This window comes from Geotrypetes seraphini, chromosome 9 (genome assembly GCF_902459505.1).
Source record: "Geotrypetes seraphini chromosome 9, aGeoSer1.1, whole genome shotgun sequence".
In the NCBI taxonomy this organism is placed as follows: Eukaryota; Metazoa; Chordata; class Amphibia; order Gymnophiona; family Dermophiidae; genus Geotrypetes; species Geotrypetes seraphini.
This window is the reverse complement of record NC_047092.1, coordinates 113,579,135-113,598,048: the sequence shown is the minus strand read 5'-3', so window position 1 is coordinate 113,598,048 and position 18,914 is coordinate 113,579,135. Positions and strand designations below refer to the sequence as shown.

The window sequence follows — 18,914 nt, the reverse complement described above, 5'->3', positions numbered from 1 at the left end:
AAATAAATGGAATGGATGCTACTGGTCTACTGTTGGTTATTAGTGCTGATGATTTTTTTTACTATTTTTTGGAATTGGGGTTATTATTATGTGACCATTATTAGTGAGGAATTTTCCATTTTTTAGGTTATCGGCTAAGTAATTCAGCAAACATAGTTTAAAGTCTAATGGAGCTGCTTTCACAATTTCTGGGGGACATGAGTCCAGAACATAGTATGATTTAGATTTAGTATTTGTTATATAGTTTGACATAATTATTCCATTCTAAATCTTGAAAGGAACTCCAGATCATGTCCGCTGGTATTTCATTTCCTTGTATGTTAGCTATTTGATGATCATTAATGTCATTTGTCGAACTGTTGTTTCTTAGGTTTTTAATTTTTGAATCAAAATGCTGTGCTAAATCATTTTCTGAAGGTAGTTTAATATTGTGCACGAGTTGAGTGTGGCGTATGGTGTCAAATTCGTAACCAAATTGAACAGCTCTTTTGTATTGATTCCTTTTGAGCTAGTGCTAGATAAGTCAATTTTAGAAGAGTAAAATGCTTTATGTTTGTCTTTTATCAGTTATTTGTAGATTTTTATGTTGGACCTCCAGTTGTTACGGTCTGACAACTTTCCTGTTTTTTTCCAAATTCTTTCTAGTCTTACTAGTTGTTTCATTTTAAGAAGTTCGGTGTCAAACCATTTGTTATATTTATTTGCGCAGCTTTTGCTATTTCATTTAGGGGCAATTTTATCTAAAATGAATGTGCTAGTTTTCATCCAGTGGTCCCAAAAATCGACTCCTTCTCCTATCTCCACTTGTAGTTCATATTGTGACCAATATTCCTCTGTATTGATATGACCCCTTGTGAGATGTGTTCTTTTTATCCTTGGATGTGTTTTAGATTTTAAATGAGTCAGATTAACTTGAAATAATAAGTAAAATGGTCAGACCAGATATCGTGACATCAGGTAGAGAGATGGAAGGGTCTAAAATCTACTTTGTGGACATAGCTACCACATCTAAGTGATGACCTTTTTCATGTGTTTGTGTGGGTAAAGGGAGATTGTAATTAAGTGGAATGAACAAAGAGGTGCCTATTTTATAAAGGCAATTCTAATTAATGCCCAAGTTCACAACACAAATTCCATAAATTTGTATCAGACCAGTAGTCTCAAACTCGCAGTCCTTGGGCCACATGTGGCCTGCCAGGTTCTATTTTAAGGTCCTTGCTATGTTTATCATAATCACAAAAGTTTAAAAAAAAGATTTCTTGATCATATGTCTCTTTAACTATAAATTACAATATTATTATTAAAACTTAGCCAAAAGTAAAGATTTATAAACTATAAAGAGTTTTTACCTCATGTAAAATTGCCATTTCTTTAATAAGACATTAACTATTTTTTCTGAGGCCCTCCAAGTACCTACAAATCCAAAATGTGGCCCTGCAAATGGTTTGAGTTTGAGACCACTGTATCAGACTATCAGAATCAGCTTTTAAGCAACTCTTCCTAACAAAAACAATGAGCTATCTTCTTCATTGGCTCAATGAGACGTTTTAAAATATATAATTTACGATGGGGAAGTGACATCACCAAAGCAGCAGGTAACCTGAGAGAGCAGCTCCGTAGGGGCCAAACTAATAATTGCAAGTCAGACCTCCTCCCCGACTGTAAGACTGTGAGAGCTAACTCCCTCAACACAACCATTACTATCAGGTACTGGCTACTAGTGCTGCCCTCCTATTCACGATTCGAATTGGTTTACAAATTCACTTTGGGTGAATCGATTTAAAATAAAAAAATAATAATAATAAAAAAAAAATCGGCTTCCCAATTCGGACCCTCCCCCCTCGCCCCCTAAAGCAGGAGCGGCAGCGCTGCTCTTGCTGGCCGGCCGCTGCCGCACCTGCTTTAGAGAGCGAGGAGGGAGGATCAATTGGGAAGTGCTGCTGTGCTACTGTAAGGCTTCCCCCCCTGGCGTCCAGTTTGCCACCCTGGTGTCTGATTTCCCCCTGGCCTCCCTGCACCGTTTACCTTCTAGTTGCAGCCTGCACAGAAGATTGCAGTTATAGCATCTTTGTAAACTGCTTTTAGCTGTTTCCTCCGCCGTGATCCTGCCTCTGATGTCAGAGGAGGGGCTGGACAGCAGCAGAGGAAACAGCTAAAAGCAGTTTGCAAAGGCGCTATAACCGCGATCTTCTGTGCTGGCTTCAACTAGAGCTTCGACCGGTGCGGGAGGAAGCAGGCCCGGCGAAGACAGCAGCAGGAGGGAGAGAGGAGAAGCAGGAGACAGCGGCAGGCAGCGAGCGGTAGCGTGGGGGAGCTCCGCCCACCCCCAACGCGTCACCGCCAGCGTCACCACCAGAGCGCCGGACTACCCCTTAAAAGGAGGAGACCGCAGCACTACACATTTCAGCTTCGGCCGGTGCGGGAGGAAGCAGGCCCGGCGAAGACAGCAGCGGGAGGGAGAGAGGAGAAGCCGGAGAGAGAGGAGAAGCAGGAGACAGCGGAAGGCAGCGAGCAGTAGCGTGGGGGAGCGTGAGGGAGCTCCACCCACCCCTAACGCGTCACCGCCAGCGTCACCACCAGAGTGCCGGACTCCCCCTTAAAAGGAGGAGAGCCAACGGCGCGTAGCCATTCGGCGCGCAGTGAAGGCGAGCGGTAAAGGCGCTCGCCTTAGCAAGAGCGCCTTTGCAAAGGAGCCTGCAGAAGGAGCCAGGAAGCTGTTACATTCCGGTTTATTGTTCTTTTTGTTTACTATTACCTAGCCACACAACACACACCGAGACAAGCACTCTCAATCAGTTCAGCAGCACCAACACAACTGAGACCAACAACCAACAGGATGACTGCTATCAAGAGGGTAGGTCACACACAACTGAGAAGGAGAACAAGACATGAGCACCCACGGAAGCCAGAAGATGAGCTTTCCAGTCTTCTGCACCGGCTGCAGTATGTATGACTACCTCCCCTCAGGGACTAGGGCATACATTTGCAGCCGATGCGAGGAGCTGGACAGCCTGAAACTGCAAGTTCGGCTGCTGGAGGGAACTGTGATGGAACTCGAAGAACTCCTTGCCAGGAAGGAAGAAAACCGCATGCAGGAGAAGTTGCAAGGAGAGCCCGATACCAGTGAAGGGATCATGGAACTAGAAAGATTCATCGAGGAAGCCCACCAGCAACATGTGAAGGTCCCAGGGCTGGAGAACCCAACAACCAAGGAAGAGGACCCAGGCAATATGAATGGAGGCACCACTACAACCGAGGAAGTGTCAAAAGCGGAGATAAAGGATGACCACACACCAAACAGAAATGAGAGCCCGTCTGGAAATCAACCACAGCAAAGAGAAGTCAGGTCCTACACCATGGATACAGACTTACGACCTACTAAGAACCCCCGAATAAAGAAGACAGGGATCATCGTTGGAGATTCCATCATATGCAATGTGGACAGCCACATTGCAGGAGGAAGGGAAGATAGACTGGTCACCTGCCTGCCTGGTGAAGGATGTGGCCAACAGGATCACCAGGATTATAGACAGCATGGGAGGAGAGGACACTGCTGTGATTATCCACGTAGGAATCAATGATGTGAGTGGACGGAAGTACGACAGGGAAGAAATGAAGGGCCAACTCCGCTCACTCAGAAGGAAACTGAAGGTCAGGGAGGTGAAAGTGGCCTTCTCAGAAATCCTCCCGGTACCGAGAGCGGATGGAAAGAGACAGGATGAGCTGCGAGCAATCAACGCCTGGATGAGACGATGGTGCACCGAGGAAGGATTTGACTTCGTGCACAACTGGACGACATTCTGGGGAAAAAGCAGATATTATAGAAAAGACGGCCTACACCTCACAAAGCAAGGAGCAAGAGTCTTGGCTGGAAACATGAAGAAGACCATCGAGAAGGCTTTAAACTAAGGAACAGGGGAAAGCCGACAGTCAACATCCAGTCGATGGCCTGGGCATCAGGAGATCCCAAAGGTGGATCTGCAAACAACTGCTCAGATAAACGAGAAAAAGATGTGACAACCGAAAGTGACAAAGAAAGAGAAAAACATGTGGCAATCGAAAGTGACAAAGGAGCGCAAAAAGATACAAAAAAGGTTATGATGACTAAAAAGACCAAAAAGACTGCACAGAAGGAGCTCAAATGTATGTACACAAATGCCAGAAGCTTGACTAACAAAATGGGGGAACTGGAAGCAATAGCAAGAAGACAAAAACTAGATATCATTGGAATAACCGAAACTTGGTGGAAGGAAGAAAATGAATGGTACACAGTACTGCAAGGATACAAATTATACAGAAGAGATAGAATAGGGCAAAAAGGAGGAGGTATTGCCCTGTATGTACAAGAAGGAGTAGAGTCCATCAGAGAAGGGATGATGGAAGGAAAGGATAAACTCGAGTCCCTCTGGATAAAGATTCCTAGACAGAGCAGACCAGACACAAAAATTGGCCTCTACTATCGACCCCCAGCACAAACGGAAGAAACAGACACAGCAATGATAGAGGAAATCAACTATGAATGTAGAACGGGTAACGTAACGATCATGGGAGACTTCAACTTACCGGGGATAAACTGGAACCTAGGAACCTCAAACTGCGGCAGGGAAACAAAGTTCCTAGAAATAATAGGAGATTGCTTCCTGGAACAAATGGTGGGAGAACAGACAAGAGGAACTGCAACCTTGGACTTAGTCCTAAATGGCATAAATGGAAGGACAACAGACGTGGAAGTCACGGCACCGCTAGGGATGAGCAATCACAACATGATCAATTTTAAGATTGGCATTGGGATGGGGAAACGAACCAAGACTCAAACCACAACCCTTAACTTCAGAGAGGGGAACTACGAAAGCATGAGAGCCATGGTTAAAAAGCGACTCAAGAAAAAGATAGCCGAAATCAAAACGGTCGACCAAGCATGGTCCCTACTAAAAAATACCATCACTGAAGGGCAGAATCTCTACATCCCGCTAATATCCAAAGGAAGGAAAAATAAGAACAAAGGAGAACCAGCTTGATTAACCAATGGGGTGAAAGTTGCGATAAGGGATAAGAGGAACTCATTTAAAACGTGAACAAATGACGGAGGCCTGGAACAGTCATAGGGTCGACCAGAAGAAGTGTCACAAGGTGATAAGAGACACCAAAAAGGTCTACGAGGAAAAGATAGCGCAAGAAGCCAAAAACTTCAAGCCCTTTTTCAGATACATAAAAGGGAAAAAACCAGCAAAGGAGGCAGTGGGCCCCCTCGATGATCAAGGGAGAAAAGGGTGCATCAAAGATGACAAACAGATTGCAGATAGGCTAAATTCATTCTTTGCGTGTGTCTTTACCAAGGAGGACACTGCATCAATGCCCAATCCAGGGAAAGTATTCAAGGGAGAAGTTGAGGATAGTCTCACCACAGTGAATGTGGACTTGGACCAGATATACTATCAGATCAACAGACTAAAAAGTGACAAGTCCCCTGGACTGGATGGGATTCACCCGAGAGTGCTAAAGGAACTTAAAGTAGAAATCGGAGAGCTACTACAATCCCTAGCTAATTTGTCAATTAGAACCGGGCAAATACCAGATGACTGGAAGAGAGCGAATGTCATTCCAATCTTCAAAAAAGGATCGAGAGGAGAACCAGGCAACTATAGACCTGTGAGTCTTACATCGGTTTCTGAGAAGATGGTTGAGGCATTAATCATGGATAGCATAGTGCAACACCTGGAAAACCACGACCTGAGAAGAGCCAGTCAACACGGCTTCAGAAAGGGGAAGTCATGTCTGACGAATTTACTTCAATTCTTTGAAAAGGTGAACAAACAAATCGACAGCGGAGAACCGGTGGATATAATATACTTGGACTTCCAGAAGGACAAGGTTCCACACGCTAGGCTTCTAAGGAAACTACAAAGCCATGGAATTGAAGGGGATATACTACGATGGATCGGCAACTGGCTGGAAAACAGATTGCAGAGGTAGGCATAAATGGGAAGTTCTCAGACTGGGAAAAGGTGACAAACGGTGTGCCCCAGGGCTCGGTTCTTGGGCCAATCTTATTTAATATATTCATAAATGACCTGGAAGAGGAAACGACGAGTAATATAATCAAGTTCGCAGATGACACAAAACTATGTTGGTCAGTGGGGTCACAAATGGACAGCGAAGAACTCCAAAGAGATTTGAACCAGCTAGAGAAGTGGGCAGAAAAGTGGCAGATGAAGTTTAATATAGACAAATGTAAAGTGATGCACCTGGGCACAAAGAACAGGGAACATGAATATAAAATGTTAGGTGTGACATTGGGCAAGAGCGAACAAGAAAGAGACCTGGGGGTACTGATAGACAGGACCCTGAAGCCGTCGGAACAATGTGCAGCAGCGGCAAAGAAAGCCAACAGGATGTTGGGCATGATAAAGAAGGGTATCTCGAGTAGATCGGCGGATGTCATAATGCCGCTTTACAGAGCAATGGTCAGACCACACCTGGAGTACTGTGTCCAACACTGGTCTCCTCACCTAAAGAAGGATATAACCCTGCTGGAGAGGGTGCAGAGGCGAGCCACGAAGCTAGTAAAAGGTATGGGAAATTTGAGCTACAAAGAATGCCTCAGAAAACTAAGCTTATTCACCCTTGAGAAGAGAAGACTGTGAGGGGATATGATAGAGACTTTCAAAATACTAAAAGGACTCGACAAAATAGAACAGGAAGCATCGTTATTCACGTTGTCAAATGAGACTCAGACAAGAGGGCACGGGCTGAAATTGAGGGATGACAGGCCCAGGACGAATGTCAGAAAGTTCTGTTTCACACAGTGAGTGGTGGACGTTTGGAATGCTCTCCCGGAGGAGGTTGTGATGGAAACCTCCATTATGAGATTCAAGTGCAAGTTGGATGCACACCTCCTTGCAAATCACATTGAGGGATATTGGAAAATAAGGTCTTCATCAAGGAACACCTAGGTCTCCATCAAGGAACACCTAGATTGGCCTCCGCGTGTGCGGGTCACTGGACTGGATGGACCAAAGGTCTGATTCGGTGAGGGCATTTCTTATGTTCTTATGTAAACGGTGCGGAGAGGCCAGGGGGAACACGGAGGCCTTCCCGGGAGAGTTGGCAGTTCTTCAGAGTGGGACAGGCCTTGGGGGTGCAGGCCTTCAAGGTGGGGGACAGGCCTTAAAGGGGGGGGAACAAGCCTTCAAAAGGGGTACAGGCCAGGGATGGTGGCATAGGCCTTCAGGGGGACAGGCCTTTAAGGGGGGGACAAGCCTTCAGGGGGGGACAGACTTTCAAGGGGGGGGGGGACAGGCCTTCAAAGCGGGAACAGGCCAGGGCGACCCTATTACTATTATTTTTTATTGGTGGGGTTAGGAGACCCTTTACCCTATTGGGTGGTGTGGGCTTTGTGCTTCGTCCCTGGGGGGGGGGGTGGGGGGACTTTGCTGTGGTTTTGATGGATTTGTGGTTAGTTTTTGGGGGTTATAACTACTGTTTAATTTGCTGACAGCAATGTTGGTGTTTTCCTCAGTGCTTTGCTGTTGCTGTGTGTTATTGCTGTATACTTATGTATATTTTTCAATAAAAGCTTTCATTTAAAAAAAAAAAAAAAAAAAAAATCCAACTGGACCCTACACGGTCCGTGTTTTGGCGAACATGCCTTCCTCAGTGGTCCAATGGTTTGTAAACTACTTCAGCTTGTCTGCGGTGTTCTTTACTCACATGTTTAAAGACAATAGACTGTTTTCAGTCCAATTCTTTTTATGTGAGTTTGCAAACCATTGGACCTCTGAGGAAGGTGTGTTTGCCGAAACACGGACCGTGTAGGGTCTGGTTGGATTTTTATCACTGTATTTTTTTATCATTGTACTTTTTAAATTGAATTTTCATGTTTTTATATGTCAGTGTATAATAAATTATCTCTAGAACATCTGTATTTTGTTTTTATTTTCATTGGTGGATTGTTTTCACTACGGATCATCGGGTCTCCCCATTTTCACTCTATCCACAATTACATTCAGTCCATTACCCTGATCTATATATTAGACACATAATTAACCCACAAGAAGACAGGGTAAATCATATTAATGTTATCTCAAATAAAGTAAGACATCAACGTACACTTAAAAAAAAGATAAGGGAAGTAAAACCAGAAAAATCAGAACCACATCTACCAAACCTATCACAACTGCTTCTGGTCCCTGTGCATATCTTAATACTAGATCTGTCAGGAATAAAACTTTTTAAATTAAAGATTGGATCATCAGCAAGCAAATAGCCTGTCTTTTTCTAACAGAAACATGGCTATTGTCTGAAGAAGATCTAATAATAATTGATCTTCTACCAGATAATTTTAAAATTCTTACGCTAAACTGTGATGGAAGAAAAGGGGGAGGATTAGCAATTATTCTTAAGGAAGGATTCGAGTTGAACTATTGGATTCCAAAATGACCAATCAGTTAGAAATATTAGCCTGTAAAATTAGCAATAAGGAACTAGAAGAATCCCTCTCTTGCATATTATTTTACGTCCCACCGAAAAGCTAGCCAAAAGCCAAAGAGGACTTTTATGAATTTGTTCTACATAATTCAATTACTCCTTCATATAATATCATCGCAAGTGACATAAACTTACACCTAGATGAAGAGGACAATCCTGATGCGAAAGACTTTAAAAACTTTCTATCTTTGCTTAAGGGAGGGAGGGAATTTAGATAAAGCTCTTGATATTTTGTTAGTAACTTAAGGCAAACATTCAGGTACAATAAGTATTTTTCTGTCATTAGAGAGAATACAATCTGTTTGTTTCTAAGGAAGCGGAGTTAAGTGACTTGTCCAAGATCTCAATGAGCATCAGTGGAATCTGAAATTTGTTTTCCCTGATACTTAGCCTGTTGCTATAAGCATTAGGCAGTTATTCCACTCCATAGGTGCACTTTTTATTTTTCTAAGTTAATTTTATAAATGATGGCAGATGGCTATCTATACTAATTACTAAGTTCAACATTCCCTTCCTTCTCCATTAGAGATCCTCTGTGCTTACCCAAGCTTGCTTGAATTTAGATACAGATCACCACAACCATCACTATACTTAATCTTCCAGATTCTAGATGAAATTGAAGAACATGGCATTAAGATTTATCAGCTGCCTGATGCTGAATCAGATGAGGATGAAGATTTCAAAGAGCAAACCAGGCTGTTAAAGGTGAGAACCATTAAACTTTACAGAGTGATAGAGTGAAAGGTGATTAGAAAAAGTAAGCTGATATCAACTTAAGACACTTTAATTTATAGGATAATGTATGTTAAATCAATTTTTCATTCTCTAAATTTTGTAAGCCTTGCATATAATTGTGAGAGAGTATATAAAGCAGGAAAAAAATCCCTTAGTACCGTGTTTCCCCGAAAATAAACCCTAGCATGATTTTCAGGGTAGGTCTTAATATAAGCCCTATCCCTGAAAGTAAGCCATAGTCGTCGCCCCTCCCCACCTTGCCCTGCTGACTCTTCCATCTGTCCCCTGCCAACCGTGAGACTGAAATACCTTGTAACAAATGCAACATCGGCAGCAATCTAGATAGGCTGCTTTGCGGCCTTCTCTGGCTAGGGCATTTGTGTGCCATGTTGAAGACATCATCAGTGATGCAGCATAGGAACGCCTGGGTGAGAGAAGGTCGCAAAGCAGCCTATCTAGATTGCTGCCGACATCAAAATGGATTATTTTTGTCTTTAGTGAGGTGTCTAGCAGTCTCTAACAATGACATGCAAATGGACTCTTCAATATTGAAATGAGCAATTTTCTAAGAGCGGTATAGACTTTTGGTGACAAAAATAAGCGACTGGTCCGGGAGTGCCGGTACAATGCCAGCACTGTTAAACGTGCATCTTGTGATATGTTTTTTACATTGGCTAATGAAAAAAATAAGTTACATGATTCTCATAAAGTATAGTTTGTTTTTTTCGTGGGAGAGGTAAAAGCATGCTTCTTGAGCGCATGTGTGATACCTTCATCTTTTGTTTCTGGTTATGGTTCATGATAAAATCTTTACATTAAAAACATATTACAAGGTTTACCTGAATTATAGTACAGTGGTACCTTGGATTACGAGCATAATCTGTTCCAGGAGCATGCTCGTAATCCAAAATGCTCGTTTATCAAAACAAAGTTCCCCATAGAAAATAGTGGCAACAGCGACAATTCATTCTAGAACCCGGGGTCTATACCTGCCGGGTGCTGCAGCGCCGTCTCCTCCATCTGCCTCCTCCGTCGGTCATCTGAAGAAGAACCCTACAGTGCCACTTCGGGGGGGATGCCAGCCGCCGTAGAACCCCACAGTGCCGCTTCGGGGGGGGATGCCAGCCGCCGTAGAACCCCACAGTGCTGCTTCTGGGGGATGCAAGCCGTCGGAGAACCCCACAGTGCCGCTTTGGGGGGGGGATGCCAGCCACCGTAGAACCCCACAGTGCTGCTTCTGGGGGATGCAAGCCGTCGGAGAACCCCACAGTGCCGCTTCAGAGGGATGTCTCCTCCACATCGGATGCCCACGCAGCCGAGCGCCACCCCACCCGCATGCCGCGCACGACACGCACAACACCGATGATTGACGCTGTGCGTGTCACACGCAACGCGCAGACGAGACAGCACCCGGCCGTGCAGGCCCAGACAGAGGTCCTCCAACCTGAGGAAGACACCCGATGTAGAAGTCTAGACGGAAGAGGAATCCCCCGAAGCGGCGCTTCCTGGACTGTAAGTGCTCGTTGATCGGGGCAGTGCTCGGTTTGCGAGTCAAAAGTTTGCTGAGTGTTTTGCTCGTCTTGCAAAACATTCGCAAACCGGGTTACTCACAAACCGATGTACCACTGTAGTTTTGGGGAGAGTAAAGCATATTTTATGCGCGCTTGTTAAAAGCAGACATTACTTCTCAAGGTTTATTAAAAATTTGATTACACCTATTAACATTCTAGGCGATATACAATACAATTACATTGAAGGGATCAAAATTAAAATAATTAATGAGAACCGAAACACGGAACAAGACCCACTGATAAACAGAATACAAAAGGGTAGTGGGTGAAATGCAATAATTTTAGAAAAGAAGACATCTAAGGATAACAGAAAAGGGTAGGGGAAAGTTAGTTGAGAGCTGCCTTTTCATAGATTGTAAAAGAGTCCTGGAATATGGATTAAAAGCGTCTCTGTAGAGGAAGCTTTTAATGCTCCTTTAAATTTGTCAATATTTGATTCTTCCCTTAAATAGGAGGGCAGGGAGTTCCAGATTTGGGGTGCTGTAATGGCAAATGAGGGAGGGAACAAAAAGTAGATTATCCCAGGACAAGCAGGCAGCATATTCTCTACATGTGGGTGACGTCACCAACGGAGCCCCTTAGCGGATGTTTTTGCAAGCAGACTTGCTCGAAGACCTTCAGGCTTGCGATTGGCCTGCGCATGCGCGCGAGCCCCTCCTGCCCTGCCTAGGGCATGCGTCTCCTCAGTTCAATGTTTCTTGCGTGCAATCTCGTTGTCCCTCTTGCACTGCGGCTTTCTTTATTATTTTTGTTTAAGTCGTTGTGCTCACATCTTTATTTTCATTTTTTCAGTTCGTATCTTTTTGACCGGGTTCCCGGTCCTCCCCTGGCCACCTGGCCTTGCGGGGCCGTGGCCGTATTTTTTCTTATGTCCCGGCCTCGTTCCGGATTTAAAAACTATACTCAGTGTAACCGGGTTATCTCTATCACTGATCCCCATCGTTGCTGTGTTGAGTGCCTATGTGCAGAACACTGCGCTGAGTCATGTCCCCGTTGTGTGACTCTACAACCGCGGGCTCTTTGTCGAAGGGTGGCCAAGATTCTCCAACTCTTTGGCCCCATGGATCCTGCGAGACAGGCCTTGAGCTCGGCCTCGGCACTCTCGTTGGGCGCCTCGGCCTCGAAGTCATAGGCCTCGAAGGCTCCGGCCTCGGCTTCTTCTACTACTCTAGCCTCAGGTAAGTCTCCTCTTTCCTCCTCAGGTGTGCTGGCAAAGAAGCCTTCCTCTGAGTCTCATTTCAGCGCCGCCTCATCGGTGCCTTCGAGACATCACTCTAAGCGTGCCTCCTCACATAAGGAATACTCTTCCTTGAGATCGCCTCCGAAGGAGCGCACTGTTGCACCTCCGACCCACCTTCCTTTGGTCTCGGTGCCTATGTTCGAGGACATGCTTAAGGCTATTATTGCCACGCAGTTTTCCTCAGTGGTGAGCCAACTAGTCCTGACCTCGACACCTGTGGCCTCGGTCTCAACCACTGTTCCCTCTAAGCTGAGCAGGAGTCCTCCACCCACAGTCTCACCAATAGAGGGTGCTGTTTTACTGTCACATTTTTCAATTGTGAGGGACAGGCAAGTTCTGCAGGACTCCAGGGAACATACCTGTCCTTAGCGACTGAAAATATTCCACCCCCTAGTGGTAGCAATGCAGCTGGAGGACACCTGCTCAGCTTAGAGGGAACAACCCAGTCGCGGTCTGCCCAGCCTGAGCGTCTTCTCGTTTCTCGAGGCGTCACCCGCAAGATTTGTCGGGTTCCCTCGAGCGATTCTTCCTCCCCTGAGGCACCGAGGACTTTTCGGGGGTCCCGGCCAGGGGCCCGTGTTTCCCCCGCTACTGGGCGAGGCTTTCCTCTTCTAAAAGGCCCTGGTCATCCCCGCCCTGTCGGGTCAAGTCTCCGACCTCGAGACTGTCTACACACACGCTTGTTCTCGAATTGGACTCTTGTGTTCGTTCTCCATCGAGAAGCTTGCTGGCTTTGAAGGGGCCTGCTTCGAAGCCTGTTGGGGAATTTTCCGTCTTCTCCGAAGCTTTCTCAGCGATTTCCTCGGACTCCAGGGTCTTCTCCGGTCCATTTGGCATGGGGCCATTCTTCGATGCCCTCTACACACCTTAGTCGAACATAAGAACATAAGCATCGCCTCTGCCGAGTCAGACCACAGGTCCATCATGCCCAGCAGTCCGCTCCCGCGGCGGCCCCCCAGGTCAATGACCTATAAGTGTTCTAATGCTCTAAAGCATTTTGTACTGTATAGTAACCCTCTAATTGTACCCTTCAATCCCCTTTTCATTCAGGAACTCTTCCAATCTCATTTTGAAACCCAAAATCGTACTCTGCTCTACCACCTCTTCTGGAAGCGAATTCCAGGTGTCCACCACCCTCTGAGTGAAGAAGAACTTCCTAGCATTTGTTCTGAATCTGTCTCTCTTCAATTTTTTTTGAATGCCCTCTAGTTTTTGTTGCCCCGCCAATCTGAAGAATCTGTCCCTCTCTACCTTCTCTATACCCTTCATAATCTTGTAAGTTTCTATCATATCCCCTCTAAGTCTCCGCTTTTCCAGGGAAAAGAGCCCTAGCTTCTCCAGCCTCTCAGCATATGGAAGGTTCTCCATGCCCTTTATCATTCACGGGACTCTGAGGCTCCAGTTTACTATTCCAGGGAGGTTTCTCCCTCTTTCTTGGCTGCACCGCGATCTCAGTTGGAGTCTCCTCCGGAGGATGAATCCTCTTCTCAGACCTCTTCCTTTTCTCGTTTCATCTCTGACATGGGCAGAGCTCTGAACTTGGATCTTCAGTCCGACTCCCGCTTTACCCAGGAATACCTGGCAGAACTGGGAGTTGACAATATGCCTCGTGAGGCACTTCGCCTACCATTGCATCAGGTTCTTCGGCAGACGTTTCTCTGGAACCTGGAGACACCATATGCTGTCACTGCTATCCCCTCCAAGTTGGAGTCCCGTTACTGGACTACCCCGGTTAAAGGGTTTGAGGGTGCTCAGCTTTCCCACCAATCCTTGGTGGTTCTTCCTTGAAGAAGTCTAATCCCTCGAAGGTCTAAGCTGCTGTCCCCCCTGGCAGGGAGGGCCGTACGATGGACAAATTTGGTCGCCGTCTTTATCAGAACTCGATGATGGCGAACTGTGTCCTTAATTACAGTTTCTTCTTCACGTCCTACCTTCAGTTCTATATTGATGCCCTCCACTCGTTCCGGGAGGTCATGCCAGAGCCTCGGCATCAGGAGTTTCATCTCCTCGTGGAGACCCTCTCTCAGCTCCACCTGTATATGTTTCAGGCCTCTTACGACGCCTTTGAATTGTCCTCGAGAGTCACAGCCTTTGCGATCGCTATGCGTTGCCTCGCATGGCTCAGGCTTGGGGATATGGATCCAAATCTACAGGATCGTCTTGCCAATCTCCCGTGTGTGGGTCAAGAGCTCTTTGATGAGTCCATCGAGGCAGCCACGAAGCACCTCTTGGACCACGAGTGGTCCTTTGCATCTCTGGTGAAACTTAAACCTAAGGTCCCTCTGGCTCGCCAATATAAAATTCCTCTCCGGAGGTATCCACAGAAATCCACTCCTGCTTTTTCTAGGCCTCCTTCGAAACGGCCTCCGCAGCAGCAGCATCAATGTCAACCTAAGACTCAGTCGTCGGCCCCGGCAAACACAGGGCCGTCTTTTTGACAATTCCAGTCTGAGCCTTTGGGCTCCCTTCCTCTTGGAGTCTTCCCCCTTCCCCATCGGAGGTCATCTCCATCATTTCTTTGCCCAGTGGGAAAATCTTACCACCGACAGTTGGGTGCTGTCTATCATCAAGGAGGGGTACTCCCTCCACTTCAGTCACGTACCCCCGGATCTGCCTCCAAGAGAGTTTCCTTCTGCTCATTCTCAGCTTCCTCTCCTTCTGCAGGAAGCTCAGGCCCTTCTTCGCCTTCGGGCGGTCGAGGAGGTTCCCAAGGAACAGTGGAACTCCGGATTTTACTCCCAGTACTTTCTGGTGCCCAAAAAGACGGGGGATCTGCGTCCGATCCTGGACCTCCATGCTCTGAACAAGTTTCTGGTGCAGGAACGGTTCAGAATGCTCACCCTTCCCACGTTGTATCCCCTCTTGGATGAGGGGGATTGGCTGTGCTCTCTGGACCTCAAGGAGGCGTACACACACATTTCAATACACCCGGCCTCTCGCCGGTATTTGAGATTCCGGGTGGGGGATCTCCATCTCCAGTATCGTGTTCTTCCCTTCAGCCTGGTGGCCTCTCCGAGGGTCTTCACGAAATGTCTGGTTGTGGTAGCTGCAGCCTTGCGCCTCCGTGGGCTGCAGGTCTTTCCCTACCTTGACGACTGGTTAATCAAAGCATCCTCTTGCGCCGAAGTCCTGCGAGTGACGGAACAGACAATCTTGCTCCTTCAGAGTCTCGGCTTTGAGGTGAACTTTCCCAAGTCCCACCTCTGCTCGTCTCAGTCTCTCGAGTTCATCGAAGCGGTCCTGGACACGGTGCGTTTCTGCTCCTTCTTGCCTCAGCCTCGTCAGGAGGCCCTTATCCGTTTGTGCCGATTGGTGACCCATCTGCACTCGGCGCCGGCTCGACTCATGATGGTCCTCCTAGATCACATGGCCTCCACAGTTCATGTGACTCCTTTTGCCAGACTTCACCTCCGTATTCCTCAATGAACTCTGGCATCCTAGTGAAACCAGGTTTGGGATCCTCTCTCTTGACACATTGTCGTAACTCCTTTGTTGAGGAAGTCTCTCCGTTGGTGGATGCTCTCTTCCAATCTTTCCAGAGGTTTTCTGTTCCATGCCCCTCCTCCGCAGAAGGTCCTCAGACAGACTCGTTGACCTATGCTTGGGGGGCTCATCTGGATGGTCTGCGGACCCAGGGCCTTTGGTCCCCTGCCGACCATCTTTGTCACATCAATCTTCTGGAGCTTCGTGCGATTTTCCTCGCTCTGAAAGCTTTTTGTCACCTGCTCCGCGACTGAGTGGTGCTGGTTCGCACAGACAACCAGGTTGCCATGTATTATATCAACAAGCAGGGGGGCACGGTGTCCAAGTCTCTGTGCCAATCAGCACTGCGGCTCTGTGATTGAGCCATCCGCTGCAACATATTCATTCGTGCTGCCTACATTTAGGGCTACCGGAAGTGTCTGTCGGACAGGTTGAGTCGTCTTCTGCAGCCTCACGAGTGGTCTCCACTCCGTGACCCTGCGTCAGGCGTTTGCTCGTTGGGGGACTCCGGACGTCGATCTGTTTGCGTCCTCCCTCAATCACAAGTTGCCCCGCTTCTGCTCCAAGGTTTTCACCCCTCTCAGGATCGAGGCGGATGCCTTTCTTCTGGATTGGATGAACGCGTTCCTGTATGTGTTCCCTCCATTCCCTCTGATTCTGAAGACTCTCGTCAACCTCAAGTCTTCGCGTGCCACCATGATTCTGATAGCTTCTCGGTGGCCCTGACAACCTTGGTTCTCCCTTCTGTTGCAAATCAGTTCCAGGGAGCCTCTTCCTCTGCCTATTTTTCCTTCCTGCTTACGCAGAGTCAGGGTTCTCTGCTTCATCCCAACCTCCAGTCTCTGCACTTCACGGCTTGGTTCCTCGAGACTTAATTCCCTCGTTCCAGCTCTCCCAGACTGTCCTGGATGTCCTAGAAGCGTCTCGGAAGGAGGCCACTTGCCAATGTTACCATCAGAAGTGGACCCGCTTTTCTTCCTGGAGCCTCTGTCTGCCTCCTTGCCTGTTGTCCTGGATTATCTTTTAAACTTATCGGGCGCTGGAATACAGTCCTCTTCAGTTCAAGTTCACCTTAGTGCCATTGCTGCTTTTCATTAGCTGATTGACGGGAAGCCTATCTCCTGTGGTTTCCTGCTTCATGAAAGGCCTTTTCCACGTTCATCCGCCCCTTAAACCTCCTCCGGTGGTTTGGGATCTTAACGTGATCCTTGCACATTTGTTGAAACCCCCGTTCGATCTGCTAGCGCAGGCTCGCTTGAAGTATCTTACTTGGAAGGTTGTGTTCCTTATTGCTCTCACTTCTGCCCGTCGGGTCAGTGAGCTTCAAGCCTTGGTTGTGGACCCCCGTTTCACTGTCTTCCATCATGATAAGGTGGTCCTCCGTACCCATCCTAAGTTCTTAACCAAAATTGTTTCTGATTTTCACATCAACCAATCCATTGTTCTTCCTGTGTTTTTTCCGAAGCCCCATTCTCACCCTGGAGAAGCGGCTCTGCATTCTCTTGATTATAAGCGTGCGCTGGCCTTCTACTTGAGGCGCACCACTCCTCACCGTACTGCTCCCCAGCTGATCATCTCTTTCGATCCGAATCGCTTGGGTCGCTCTGTTTCTAAGCGGACCATTTCTAACTGGTTGGCTGCTTGTATCTCTTTCTGTTACGCTCAGGCTGGTCTCTCACTGCCGGGTTGAGTCACAGGCCACAAGGTCAGAGCGATGGTGGCGTCTGTTGCTTTCCTCTGCTCAACTCCAATCGAGGAAATCTGTAAAGCTGCCACTTGGTCCTCGGTTCATACGTTCACCTCGCATTACTGTCTGGATACTTTCTCCAGGCGTGATGGCCACTTTGGCCAGTCAGTTTTGCAACATCTATTCTCCTAAATTGCCAACTTTCCCTCCATCCCTTCTGGTTAGCTTGGAGGTAGAGAATATGCTGCCTGCTTGTCTTGGGATAAAGCACAGTTACTTACTGTAACAGGTGTTATCCAGGGACAACAGGCAGATATTCTCGCAACCCACCCACCTCCCCGTGGTTGGCTTCTTTGCTTGCTATCTGAACTGAGGACACACTGAGGAGACGCATGCCCTAGGCAGGGTGGGAGGGGCACACGCCCATGCGCGGGCCAATCGCAAGCCTGAAGGTCTTCGAGCAAGTCTGCTTGCGAAAACGTCCGCTAGGGGGCTCCATTGGTGACGTCACCCACATGTAGAGAATATCTGCCTGCTGTCCCTGGATAACACCTGTTACCGTAAGTAACTGTGCTTTTTGAGAAGATCTAAGAATTCTGGCTGTAGTGTGTTGAATCAATAGCTTCCTATTCAACAGCAGCAGATGAATCCAGAGACCAGTGGGATAGCAGACATCTACCAGCAGGTGGAGATGGAGAAACTGATTAACAGGTGGTTCTATCGGTTGGCAATCCTCCTGTATGCTCTATCTCCCAGCAAGTGATGGTCGCTATTCAACTAGCTCCTGAATTCTGGCTGTGACTTAGGAATTTTGGTGAAATAATCATTTTCTTCTGTTGAGAATATTTCTCATCAGACAGATGGGGTGACTGGCTGAACAGTGCCAGCTTTGGGAGTTACACTTGGGCCACCCCAGGTCCCTGCTCCACCCTCCCCTCCGGTCGATTGAGGGGTTTACTTTGGGCTCTATATTTTCTTCTTTCCTTTTACAAAAAAAAAAAAAAAAAAGAGCCTCACAGTGAGTGAGCTGTGCTGTACTTCCCTGTCAGCTCTCAGCTTACAACTGCCAGCCATAACGTATTTCCTGTTCTATCGGGTAAGGAGTGTTTTAGGTGAGTAGAAATTTTCTTCTTGGTTGCCTTGTGCTGAATTCAAGATTTCCAGGCGGTTTTGTGTACGGGGTGGTGGTGTCCGTCGTACTTTCTGCTCTGTGGTGCTTACACGTAAAAAAAAAAAAATATGGCGGCAGAAACGGTTAAGAGGTGTTCGCGCTGTGGGAAGCGCAGAACACCGTCAGGGCTGTGTACAGCTGGGTGTACCGATGCTTCAGCGGAAGATATTTTGTTGCCAGCTAGCAAGTCTGTTTTTTCCCGTGCTGGTGAAGAATGGCCGAGCTCCCCTTCTCTCGTGGTTGAGCCCGCCATGCTTCAGTGCTCGTGGCTGTTGGCAGTTTTCGTGAGCTTGGAGGGGCCGCGGTTTCGCTGCAGGACTCTAGACAGGCAGTGCCGGCAGGGTTGGTTCAGGGCTCCTTTTCTCCTGAATTCGTTATGTTAATGCACCATGCCTTTTTATTGCAGAGCTCTCAGCCTGGACAGACAATGGATGTGAATGATACTTTGCTCCAACCTACTTCTTCGATTGCTGAGGCAGTCTCAGACAGCTAAACGTCACAGGCTGGCTCCTGCAGATGAAGGGGATTCTGCTTCAGTTT

At 47.2% G+C, this 18,914-nt stretch overlaps 1 protein-coding gene across 1 annotated transcript in view; it reads left to right on the top strand.

Moving 5' to 3' along the window:
• SEPTIN2 (septin 2) overlaps window positions 1–18,914 on the top strand; it is a 493,452-nt gene that overhangs the window by 351,252 nt on the left and 123,286 nt on the right. Inside the window, exon 7 of the mRNA XM_033957764.1 lies at window positions 9,091–9,192. Within this exon, the coding sequence (XP_033813655.1) occupies window positions 9,091–9,192 (102 nt within the window). The remainder of the gene's footprint in view (window positions 1–9,090; window positions 9,193–18,914) is intronic.